General features: G+C 35.6%; 2 protein-coding genes across 4 annotated transcripts; one reads left to right on the top strand and one right to left on the bottom strand.

Annotated features, from left to right (window-relative positions):
• Positions 1 to 1,589: 1,589 nt before the first annotated feature.
• LOC128994913 (tolloid-like protein 1) lies at positions 1,590 to 12,246 on the top strand. 3 transcript variants are annotated; one of them, XR_008490927.1, is made up of 6 exons: positions 1,590 to 1,757; positions 5,111 to 5,305; positions 9,339 to 9,436; positions 10,354 to 10,538; positions 11,018 to 11,151; positions 11,979 to 12,246. XR_008490927.1 is itself a non-coding variant. In XM_054419742.1 (4 exons), exons 1-4 carry the CDS (start codon positions 1,697 to 1,699, stop codon positions 10,143 to 10,145), a joined length of 480 nt encoding a protein of 159 aa, XP_054275717.1. In that variant the 5' UTR covers positions 1,590 to 1,696; the 3' UTR covers positions 10,146 to 10,191. The 3 variants fall into 3 exon arrangements, 1 of the variants encoding a protein (XP_054275717.1); XR_008490926.1 differs by lacking the exon at positions 10,354 to 10,538; XM_054419742.1 differs by lacking the exons at positions 10,354 to 10,538; positions 11,018 to 11,151; positions 11,979 to 12,246 and adding an exon at positions 10,040 to 10,191 and having other exon boundaries at positions 9,339 to 9,456.
• Positions 2,234 to 4,163, bottom strand: LOC128994911 (uncharacterized). The gene is made up of 2 exons (XM_054419741.1): positions 3,459 to 4,163; positions 2,234 to 2,479 (listed from the first exon to the last, which is right to left on the bottom strand). Exons 1-2 carry the CDS (start codon positions 4,041 to 4,043, stop codon positions 2,261 to 2,263), a joined length of 804 nt encoding a protein of 267 aa, XP_054275716.1. The 5' UTR covers positions 4,044 to 4,163; the 3' UTR covers positions 2,234 to 2,260.
• Positions 12,247 to 12,554: the final 308 nt, after the last annotated feature.

Raw genomic sequence — 12,554 nt, 5'->3', positions numbered from 1 at the left:
AATCGGTTCATTAGTTTCGGAGGAGTAATTGTCACAAAACATCTGCTTGCGTATTAAATAAGTAATATACAGGGTGTTTTTTTAAAAACTTGCATCTTTATTTATGTAAAAACCGCAATAGATAGAAATATGCAGTTTGCGGGAATCATCTATTGACGTAGGGGGACCAATTGTTTTGAATTCAACGTTACATTCACATTCCCCCCCTTTCCCCCCCTGCCCCCAACTTAATTTTTTTAAATAGCAAGGTACCCCTTGTGACATATTAAATAAAAGAGCATGAAAAAAGAAAATGTTTGATGAAAAAAAATTGAAAATCGGTTCATAAATTTGTGAGATATTCCCCCCCTCACCCCCCCGGAACTTATTTTTTTTTAATAGCAAAGTACCCCTTGTGACATATCAAATGAAAGAGCATGAAAAAAGAAAAATTTTGGTGAAATTTATTTTTCATTTGATATGTCACAAGGGCGGGTACCTTGCTATTAAAAAACAAGTTATGGGTAGGGGAAAAGGGGGGTGATTATCTCACAAATTCATGAGCCGATTTTAAATTTTTTTTTCACCAAAAATTTTCTTTTTTCATGCTCTTTCATTTGATATGTCACAAGGGGTACTTTGCTATTAAAAAAAAATTAACTTCCGGGGGGGTGAGGGGGGGAATATCTCACAAATTTATGAACCGATTTTCAATTTTTTTCATCAAACATTTTCTTTTTTATGCTCTTTTATTTGATATGTCACAAGGGGTACCTTGCTATTTAAAAAAAATAAGTTGGGGGCAGGGGGGAAAGGGGGGGAATGTGAATGTAATGTTGAATTCAAAACAATTGGTCCCCCTACGTCAATAGATGATTCCCGCAAACTGCATATTTCTATCTATTGCGGTTTTTACATAAATAAAGATGCAAGTTTTTAAAAAAACACCCTGTATAGATTGTCTTGTTCAAAATGGTTTGTCATGTAGTTTTTGTTGTTAATAGTCTATTTTATGATTGTTTTTGTTGTTAAATTGTCTATTTATATTGTTTTTCGTGCAACATGCCTGTATAGCTGTCACGTCCTGTAAATCATTATATTTATTAATCAAAACTGTATTGTTATCGCATTTTATATTATTATATTTCATGTTATTTACTAGTATTTCATATTATTATATTTCATATTATTTATTAGTATTTCATATTTTTTTAAATATTTAATTATTGATCGCACTATAACTATCAATCTCAACTCAACTCTCCTGTAAAATGGCGTTTTCCGTGTATGTAATAAATAAATAAATAACATAGAGTTTTAGACACTAGCGCATTCTGTGACTGGCTCACACATACTTAAGTTGGTGACACTGGTATTGGTGGGTTTATGAATACTAGAATGTCTACTTCAGGTCAAACCCATGACGGAAGGAAAAACCAATGCAAATGTTTTTCCCTGACTATGTTGTTGTATTAATAGTCAAAGCTATTAGACAAACCGTGCTAATTCAGTCTCTTCAAAAATGTGTCTTTTGCAATGTAAACCAATTTAGCCAGCTGATCACCTATTTTGTTTTCGTTTTCTGTGTTTCATAAAAAAAAAAACAAATGTTGTAGACATGTTTCTGTTATAACCGACCAAATTCTAAAACATTACATTAGCATTACGATGAACCAACAACACCATTTATGGGTGAAACTATTTCAAAATTATTACAATGTGGTTTAGTTTATTAATGCTCTGTTTCATTTCAGAATATTCTGTTTCCATGTGTCTAGGTAAGTACCAATTTGTTTTACTCTGAACATTAAGCTATCAATGTTAACTATTGTTAAACACGTATTTAACCTAAATCCGGCTGCACTTTACTTGACGTCCTACACTCATTCGATTGTTTTTTCGATTCGATATTTTCATTCGATTGTTTCATTCGATATATCGATATATATGGTGGAGGCCTTCATTACACGGTGTGGAAGACCCTAAATCGAATTAGGGTCGAGGTACCAAAATGCAAGACAAACATGCGGAAATGGGGTCTCTTACCAGACGAAGAAAACATCTTGTGCGCGTGTGGTGCTGTTCAGGATCCTGGCCATCTGCTGATCTGCCCACGCCTAGACCAGTCTTGCACATTAGATGATCTTTTACATGCGAATGACAAAGCCATATCGGTAGCTAATTTTTTTGGAAAAGCGAAGTCTGATTTCCGGACACGGAAAGTAAGTATGGTAAACGGATTTAGACACTATAATTCGATTATTCCTTCAACATTTATTTATCATGCTATATTCGATAGTTTTCCAATGACGTTTTCCACCAGCCCAATGCCTTTTAGGTAGGCGTTGCATACAGCACTGTTGCTTCCTCCACAGATACCTCGCACCTTGCTTATAGTTTTATGCATGAACTTCTGAATCTCACTGGTTATATTGGCTAGTTCATTCTTGATTTCGCGTGTCCCGAAGGAGGACCGTGTTTTGCGGGGGTCTAAAGCAAGCTGTAATCAAAACCAAATAAAAGACTATAAAAAGACTTATATAGTATTGACAATAATGTTGTAGCTTATTACGTTTTTTAAATAGTCCTATTGCTAGTGTCATTTTCCCCATCCAGTATAGATTTTTACATAATACAAAAGTTTGATATAGTTTACTACAACTAAAAAATTCTTAAATGGATGCGTTAGGTAGTTTAGGCTACTATTTTACTCATAAAACTAATTACGAGTTAAACCTAACCTTTACAGAGAGAAGAGTTGCCAGTGTACTTTAAAAAGTTGTCGTTGTTATTTGGTACTTGCCAAATATTGCCAAACAATAAGCAACATGCTATGTGTCTTTTATCATAGACTTCTAATTATACAATAAACATTGCATCCATATCTAGTTATATTATATCCTAGCTGGATAAATCTCTAAAACAGTGTGTTGTTTTTAAAACTATATTCCCCCCCCCTTAGTTTTCAATGATGATATCAATTTATAAAAGCTTAATATGACAATTAAAATTACATATTCTATTGTTTACAATCAGCCTTTCTTTAATTTGGCTTGGTTACAAGAAGTATATGGACAACCCTTAATAACAAAAGAACACTCATTTCATTAAAAGATCTAGGTTACAGCTTAAATAATGGAACAGGGGAACAGGGCATCTAATGTTAACCTATGGCCAACGCTTTTAGTGTGCAGAAAATTAGTGAACAAAAGTTTGACCAAATCAACCAAAATTATGTAATATAAAGAATAAGAATAAATCATAGTTAACAATCGAGGCAAAGTTGGGTTTAGGCTGCAATGTGAACGAAATAACATTTATTACACAATCTACACTCTCAATATCAGTTTAGTACAGAATCCAGTTAATAGTATCGATAAAGTTAATTTTTGTGATTTCATCAACCCGTTTCTCTATTTTATTAAATACAGTTTACATTTAATCTAAATTTTACCGAAATGTTTGGTTCAGTAACGTACCTGATGCATCAGTGTATCAATTAGACGTTCCAACAAGTACAGCCCTTTAGGTACAGCTTCACATATGATGCTTCGTTTTCCTTTACACCTCTTCTCAACTTGCATCTCAATTCTTCTAACGAAGTCCTTGGCTTCTACGCTGATGATATGTACCATGTCACGCAAGAGTTCCTTTTCAAAACCTGACTCTTTGGACAATTCGTTAGTTTCATACCTGTCGGGTAGTTCTGAAGAGGATGGTTCGTCAGTTTCATAGCTGTCGGGTAGTTCTGAAGAGGATGATTCGTCAGTTTCATAGCTGTCGGGTAGTTCTGGATAAGATGATTCGTCAGTTTCATAGCTGTCGGGTAGTTCTGGAGAGGATGATTTGTCAAATTCATAGCTTTCGGGTTGATATGCCGGGAGTGATTCGTCGATTTCATAGCTGTCGAATTGTTCTGGAGGTGTTTTTCTGCTGTAGGAGGGATAAGCTTCATGTTGTTCGTAATCGTAGTCATGATCATAGTCATCACTCTCTCTTGGCCACCATGATTGTGTGTTGACAAATGCCAAAATTGTAAAAAAGACGGAAATATATGTGAACATTGCTATGATTATAATATGGTAAAATTAAATTTAACTTTTATAGTAGGTTACCTTTGTACATAAACAGTCACGCCAGATAGCACGATCAGGACAAATACACGTTATTTTATTGCTTTGAACCGATCGATTGTCATTAATTTTAAATTACTATTAGGTTCTGTTTTCATTTGTAACGCTCGACTAACTTTTAATTGAGTCGACTGTGTTATTGCAAAGCATGTAAAACTATTTGCGATAGTTAATATGTTTATCACGCTAATTAGCAATGTTCATGAGCGATGATTATTTTTACTGTAGAAAACACACAATAAATTAGAATGGTTTTTATTATTAACTTTACATTATATTTTACCAAAAGAATTTGTAAAGTTCATTATAGTATTTGTAAAATACTTTTTCAAACAGTTGAAAATATCCAAATTATTTAATTTCCTCCGTGTTTTAAAAAATATATCTATTCGTAAAACAATTCATTTTTTTTTTCATGAAACACCTTGATGTATTATTATTGACTTTCGACATTGTCTGATTTGTTCGTCATAAGGTATTTGCTTGTAAAAACAATCAATACCTTATCGTAAAGTCTCTCAGAAACTAAAATCACATCCCGCGATAAAGTCAACTTCAATTTAAAGAGATTAACAACGGTCGCACGTAACGTGAAATGATCCTACAGAGCCGAAACAGAATTGGATTTATTTAAGAACCCATCCATTCTCCACCAACCTAAAAGTTAATTGTGTTAAATATGTGTATTGAACGTTAAGTATTATTTGGTAGGCTGTCTCTAAATATAATAGTCATACGACTAAAACCAATTCTTGTTCTACGAAAAGCTTCACATAGCCTTGATATCACTTTTCAAATTTTCAAATATGATTTCGTAACATTAAGACAAATCAACTGGTATAGTTCTAGAAATTTTGATTGTGTTTGGCTACAAGCACTGTTGGTAGGTAGTTTAATCTTTACTTTTACCTACAGCTCATTCTGATAACATTATCTTTTGTCAAAGAGAGCAAGTTAAGTCTAAACTTTAGAATCAAACCTTCACTACATATTTACAGGACTTGACGTCAACAATGAAACAGACTATTATGGCAAAGATGATGATATTATTCCTCCTCAAAATTCACACTATCCCAGGGACTATTCAAGCTCCAATGAAGACATGGTACCTGCAGCCACATTTTTACATACGCCCGTTTTGGATCTAAAATGGCCAAACGCTACTGTACCGTATGTTTTTCATCATAACATGAGTAAGATATTTTACAGTTTTATATTTTATTTTATAGTCTAAATAGAAATTCTGAATACAGCGACTGGATCGAGGGGTCTAAACTATCCTGCATATGTAACGGAAATCACAAAGAATTTCTACTCATTTAAGATTATCTTGTCTAAAGATGAACGAAATGTTAAAATACAGGTCAATTGAGGAACCATTTTATTTTGCTAAACAAACGCCCATAGTCCAGTCAAGGAATGAGGTGTAGAGTGCGTGAGCAGGTAACTAAGCGATTCCTTCAGAAAATTGTTCAGGGGGCTTAGGGTGTTAACATACCAAAAGTCCTGACTCCTAGGTGGTGAGCCAGGGGGTGGGGGGGGGGAAAGGGGGGGGGGAGAAAGGTACGCATTTTGGGTTTTTTGATTATATCTCGAAAACTATCAACTTTTTGTATACTATAATAAATTATAAAATTGAAGAAGATTAAATTTTCTACAAGAAAAGTATATAATGTGTTAATTTTGGTTCAACAGATTACGAGTTATAACTTATTTAATTAATATCTTATTAAAATACTCCTTCCATAAGAAACACATGTAAATTAGTATGTGAAATGGGGCGAATCCTATCCGCCCAAAGGAAATATAACTGATATTCTGGAAATCTTGACAAAATTTCCAGTAATTTGACACTTTAATCATTAAAATTGATCCAAAATTAAGGCGAGGGCGAGGTAACAAAATGTCGAGTTTTGGTGTTTTTTTTATTGGAAATATAAAAAAACCTCAAATCATCCCGTTTTTAAACGCTCACCCTCGCTTTAATTTTTGACAAAATTTCACGATTAAAGTGTCAAATTACTGGAAATTTTGTCAAGATTTCCAGAATATCAGTTATATTTCCTTTGGGCGGATAGGATTCGCCCCATTTCACATACTAATTTACATGTGTTTCTTATGGAAGGAGTATTTTAATAAGATATTAATTAAATAAGTTATAACTCGTAATCTGTTGAACCAAAATAAACATATTATATACTTTTCTTGTAGAAAATTTAATCTTCTTCAATTTTATAATTTACTATAGTATACAAAAAGTTGATAGTTTTCGAGATATAATCAAAAAACCCAAAATGCTTACCTTTCTCCCCCCTTTTTCCCCCCTCCACCCCCTGGCTCACCACCTAGGAGGCAGGACTTTTGGTATGTTAACACCCTAAGCCCCCTGAACAAGTTTCTGAAGGAATCGCTTAGTTACCTGCTCACGCACTCTACACCTACTTTTGGATCATTCATTGACTGGACTACCAGGTTATTTACACTTTGTGTTTGCAGTTAGTATTACGAATCGTCAGCTGAAATTGTTTGCTTGTAATCAGCTATTGGCAGAAACAAATGTCATCTGCACCAGTTAACAAGCTGTGTTTAACGAGCTTTCATCACACTCGACGTGAATTTGAGATTTTTCACTTCTTTAGAAATTATGGTATTGCTAGAGTGTCACAGTTATCCAAATACAGTAAATTGTTTCCTCACCTCAACATTTGTTGTAGATAAATGAACATTCGGCTTAAGGATAGCTTTGAACCACGAGGTCATTACTGTTACTTCATAGTTTAAAGATTTGACTTTTAGATACTGAAGTAGTTATTCCACTAGTGTATACGTTGCTCGAATTCGAGCAATTGCAAAGTATTACAGGAGTTATTTCAAAACGAATAACAGTCATATTTACAATGAGTTTAAAAGAGTCAACTCAAAGATTAGGTACCGGTGTGTAATTCAGACCATGTTTATCTTCGTTATTGATAAACCTTAAGCATTCCGGCCGGTTTTCTCCTTCTCAAAATGCCTCACTGTACAGGCAACACAGGTCATTGATAGAGGGCCAATTGAGAACAAAAAGTCGTTTTGGGGTAGTGTTAAGGCGTATTTATAACTTAATAGTTGAGATTGTCCAGGGTCAGGTGCTGACTTGATGAGTTAAGCCTATTACGCGCCACTGTTCTGTAGCTGCGGTCGTTATCACGATTACGTCTCCTGTCTATGTTTCGTTGTCGTCACGTCGTAGGCATTTAAAAAAATACAACAAATAAACAAATTATAGCTACACAAAACAACGATAAATGCACAAATTTAAGATACAACCATACTTACACGATCCGTCTTGGGGGTTATGTTTACACAAACTCAAATACTGTAGTAAATAAATGTACTCAATGACGACATTGAATTGAAAAATAAATAACAGCAATTAAATTATACAGCTGATCAAAATGTAAACAATTATTGTGTTCTCCATAAGGATAACATGGGAACTTTCAAAAGCCAATGGGGCAGAGGCCAAGGGACTTTTTCAAAAATGTAAGGCCAGTTTGCAAATCTACGCGACACGCTCTTTCCAATGAGACGTCAATGGATAAAATCAGTTAAGAAATGGCGGAGGAGTTCAACCGACAAAGTTTCATGTAGCGTATTAATTATATAGATTTACTAGCTGACCCGGCGAACTTCGTATCGCCTAAGTTATAGGTTTCCCCTAAGACAGACCGATGGAAAGAAAGTACCGTTACGTTTAATTTTCAAGATGATCTCGTTCGCATCGCTCAATCACGTCCTGGTTGAAGTTCGTTCGCTGCGCTCACTTGCCTTCAGGTTAGCTCGTTCGCTTCGCTCACTCGCCTCTCTCGTTCGCATCGCTCAATCACGTCCTGGTTGAAGTTCCTTCGCTACGCTCACTCACCTTTGGGTTGGAGCTCGTTCGCTACGCTCACTCACCTTTTGGTTGCAAATTAGCTGTTGTCATAAATGTAAAAGAAATAACAGTGCTGCACCCTGTTGGTAATCCTTGTAACTTTAATGCTATTGAACATCATAGAACAGAACCAACTTGTTTAATTGAAACAGCTGTTAAAATTCATTAATTCCATTTCTCATAAGGTTAACATGGGAAACTCCAGAGCCACTGGGGCGGAGCCCTTTTAAGAATTTCGAAACGGGAAATCTTCCCGTAGTTTACGTCCGATTCGCATACCTACAGAATTTACACACCAAATTTCATAACGATCGGTGAAGTCGTTCCGGAGGAGTTTGCAGACAAACACTGTGACACGAGAATTTTATATATTAGATATGGACATAATTGAATTAACCACTCACAGACTGTGCTACAGACAAAATTATAATTTTCTATCTCATTCAGTTCATAGCATGTCTTTTTACGCCTGGATAGCTTCAAATATTAGCGGATTCAGACAAATCAATAATAAAACCAGCAATCCGTCGGTACTCAACCTAATTACATTATTGGCTACAACCTTGACATGGCAGATTGTCTAAAGTCAAAGCAAATAGAACTGGTGGATCTAGTTTTAAAAAGGCCAGCTGGTATTATTTAACCCCTATTATCGATAGTAAAAGCTGAAAGCTATTGGAGCACGGCTGATCTATTGTATGAAGTTGACGATTTGATTAAAATTTTGATGTAAACCATGTAAATTATTTTCTTCTCCCGTTTAACTCTGCAGAAGTGATTCCATACCCCCCCTCACCCCCTCAGCACCAGCCCCCCCCCCTGGTTAATGAACTTTGACGAGTTTTCTGACGTAAGCAGTGATGCATCAGCACAATACATTTACACCAATCTACCTTCCAGTTGCAATCGCTTTCACTGATTAAATTAGAGTGCATGGACTACATGGATTAAGCCTTCCTCGGATGTAGGGATAGGCTACCTTAGAGAATTTTGTTTCTGGTTAGGTGAATCGGGCGAATCGGGTTTTTTCTCTCTCTATAATCAAAACATAACGTAAAAGTTTCACACGGAGATTTAATAGTGTATAATAATTCGCTTTCATTCGAGGCGATATCATTCACTTTCTAATCCCAATTTATTTTCTTTAAATTTTATCTTTTTTCATTGTGTGGTTGAATAGTTTGGTTGAAAAATAGTAGCTTGCGTATATTTAAACGTTTTTATTTCGCTGAAATTTTAAATCATGCCGTAACATGAATAGACTAAAATACATTATTTGATATTCAATTAATGTGTGTTTCACTTTATAGGAGACTCGGACCGCAAACAGACCGTCAAAGCCATGAAGGAGTTCCACAAACACAGTTGTATAAAGTTTATTGAGTGGACGGGAGAACCTGATTATATTGTAATTGAATATTCAATCCGGTTTGTATAGAAACAGTGTGTAATTTATATTTTATATACCTGGGCTATGTACTTGAATACTATTATGATAATATGAAGCACGTAAAGGATTGTCTAAACAAAAACTATAGATAACAATCATTATTCATTGTGCCAGTAATTCTGTTGTGTATGGCTTGCTGTGTAGTTTTGTGTTGGTATGTGTATCAATTTTACCTGATAAAACTAATTGTTCTTTAATTGCCTCTTGTGGGTTTCGTTTGTAGTCAATTGGTTAGTTTTCATTGGCTGTACGGAAGAGTATCAATGTAGAATGCTTAGTAATGAATATTGTTTAGGACTTAAGATAAATTTTTAGGTTCAAAGTTGGTTAATTACGGTGTGGTGCGGTTAGGTTGATGCAAGTCTCTGTTTCTTGGCTTGAGGCAAGAGATTGCATGCGGGATTGATCCGAAGTTGTAGAGTAATTTGACAGTAAAGACAAGCTCTTTATGCATCGCCTAATCCACGTCTGGTTACCGGACGCCTAATCCACGTCTGGTTACCGGACGCGTATCCTCTGTGTTCTAACATATCTTGACCTAACCTTGTATTGTATTGCCAGAGGTGAATGTTCGTCCCACGTAGGTAGACAGGGAGGACCACAACCCCTGTACCTCAGTCCTCGGTATGCTCGTAGTGTAGGAGTGGCCATGCAACTTCACACATGAACATGTGGTATGCCTTTCTAACATATCTTGACCTAACCTTGTATTGTATTGCCAGAGGTGAATGTTCGTCCCACGTAGGTAGACCACAACCCCTGTACCTCAGTCCTCGGTGTGCTCGTAGTGTATGGGGTGGCCATGCTACTTCACACATGAACATGTGGTATGCCTTTCTAACATATCTTGACCTAACCTTGTGTTGTATTGCCAGAGGTGAATGTTCATCCCACGTAGGTAGACAGGGAGGACCACAACCTCTGTACCTCAGTCCTCGGTGTGCTCGCAGTGTAGGGGTGGCCATGCATGAGATGCTTCACACACTGGGCTTTACACATGAACATATGCGGCCAGACAGGGACAAGTACGTGTACATCAACTACTCCAACATCGACTACGGTTAGAGCATAGCCAAAACATAATATGTTATAGATTTACAATCTATACACGAATCGTAGGGTATTCAGTCCCAGGGCCTACTGGCTAAGAATTGGTCCCAAAAAAATTTAGAGTTGTTGATAGTGTGACCAGTCGACACATAAATCCACATTAGTCCTGGGACTCACTGCCCGATACTTGAAAATGAGATAAACTTGAGATACCGCAATCAAACCAACATATGTAACATCACCTTTGATTTAAAATCAATTCATTTTTTAAGGTATCTTGTTTTATTTTGGTAATTTTTATAGCAGAGATACTGGGTGCACCAGTGTATAAAAAAACTAAATCAATGATACAAGTTAATTAGATATAAATAATTCAACCAAACCCAAAATAGCTTTGCGTGGAATCAAATACAAGTACATGTAATGATTATTGGTTAAGTTGTATTGATACATGATTTTTAATTTAATGAATATGTTTTTCTGTTACAGCTTATTGGAAAAATTTTGAAATTGATTCGAATGTCAAATTGGACGATTTTGGAGCTTCGTATGATTTCAGCAGCCTAATGCATTACCGACTCTGTGCCATGAGCAATAATTCTTTACCAACAATCATTGCTAAGGTAAGAATGATTCAACTAAAAATATTGGTGATTACTGGGATTTGAACCCAGGTTTCTCTGGTGGATGTTTCGATTTCTAATCAATAGACCAGCAGGGCTCTAGTCTACACCACACTCAACGTTTACCGTGGAGTACAGTGCCAAGAGCCCATAAACCCTGTATTTCAAATGGGAGTTTCAACTAGGCTATAGGAGACGTCCTAAAAACATCGGAACCCCGAAACGCTCTTCTATTGTCTTTGCTACTAATTTTGCTATACCGAAGTCAATTCAACATTAAGTTACTCAAGTCAAGTCAAAACCCCAATCCATCTCAGTAATGAAGATCAAAAGGCAAAGAAATTAGCGAAATTTACTTTATTTCGCGCCTTTCACAAGAGTGTTGAGGACAGTAGTTAGTTGACGCAACTAGCGTGGCAATAAATATATTTACAGAGTGATTTTGATAGCACGACTACAGTAACTCATATTTATTTTTAAGACGTTTTCTGCACGGAAGGTATAGAAAAACACTGGTGAATTTGTATAGATCATTTTTGTACCTGGCGCTCAGACCTGTTACTGGGGGCGCTGGGTCACTGGTAACAGTATGGATTGAAGTTATATGTTTTTTTTCAAGAAGCACATAAGAGTAAAACTTACCCCTCAAATACGTGTAATTATTAATAAATCTTGTTTGTGTTGGTTGTACAGCTATATTTGAGGACTAATCAAGCCAATCAGGCCAAATCAGAAAGGTTGGTTAAAGATTTTTGATTCCTTTTAAACATATAACAAAATTTTTATTTTATTTTTTTATTAAAAAAAATTGTTGTGTTTACCCACAGATCAAGCCTAGAACAAAACTCATTGGACAAAGAATTGGTTTCAGCGAGCAAGACATAATCAAACTCAACAGATTTTATAATTGTTCCTTGAAAGCGAACAATGCGAAGGTGGTACTGGCAGAAAGTGAAAGCATTTTACAAACACATGACTGTGATAAAAACTGTGACTGCTCCTCTAGAGATGGATCGGAATCCAACGCTTATCCTCATTCATGTGTTTTGAAAATTATACTCATAGTTTATACATATAAACAATTATTTCCTTATACCTCTGTTGTAAATATATTCATTTTCCTGTAAAAATAAGCACTAAGTATTGGAAACAGCAATCTATGGAACTTAACCATGCAGCAAAAACAAGGGTACCTATTTGCAATTTTGCCATACAAAGATGATTTAAGATGGTAATAATATTCGGTGGTTAACAATTGCTTTGTTGTAAATCATGTCTGATGTTGTTATAATCAAAGACAGCTCATTGCTTCATTCATCATACATTTGGTGTGTATTCATCACAGTACGCTTATTCCACAACCGTGATCGAGAGTACATCGTGATCATCTCTAGTGATCGCGA

Source organism: Macrosteles quadrilineatus, unplaced genomic scaffold (genome assembly GCF_028750875.1).
Source record: "Macrosteles quadrilineatus isolate MER2022 unplaced genomic scaffold, UCM_ALF_1.0 Scaffold_5__1_contigs__length_97177068, whole genome shotgun sequence".
NCBI lineage: Eukaryota > Metazoa > Arthropoda > Insecta > Hemiptera > Cicadellidae > Macrosteles > Macrosteles quadrilineatus.
The sequence above is the reverse complement of the archived record's forward strand: the minus strand, read 5'-3'. Positions and strand labels throughout refer to the sequence as shown.

What these genes read in the sequence shown, in the direction of transcription:
- LOC128994913 (XM_054419742.1), top strand. Translation starts at nt 1,697, where the DNA reads ATGTGGTTTAGTTTATTAATGCTCTGTTTCATTTCAGAATATTCTGTT. An exon ending in TTCTGTTTCCATGTGTCTAG is followed by an intron (nt 1,758 to 5,110) that starts GTAAGTACCAAT and finishes ACATATTTACAG; the next exon opens with GACTTGACGTCAACAATGAA. An exon ending in GTAATTGAATATTCAATCCG is followed by an intron (nt 9,457 to 10,039) that starts GTTTGTATAGAA and finishes TTGTATTGCCAG; the next exon opens with AGGTGAATGTTCGTCCCACG.
- LOC128994911 (XM_054419741.1), bottom strand. Translation starts at nt 4,043, where the DNA reads ATGTTCACATATATTTCCGTCTTTTTTACAATTTTGGCATTTGTCAAC. An exon ending in TTGATACACTGATGCATCAG is followed by an intron (nt 2,480 to 3,458) that starts GTACGTTACTGA and finishes TTTTGATTACAG; the next exon opens with CTTGCTTTAGACCCCCGCAA.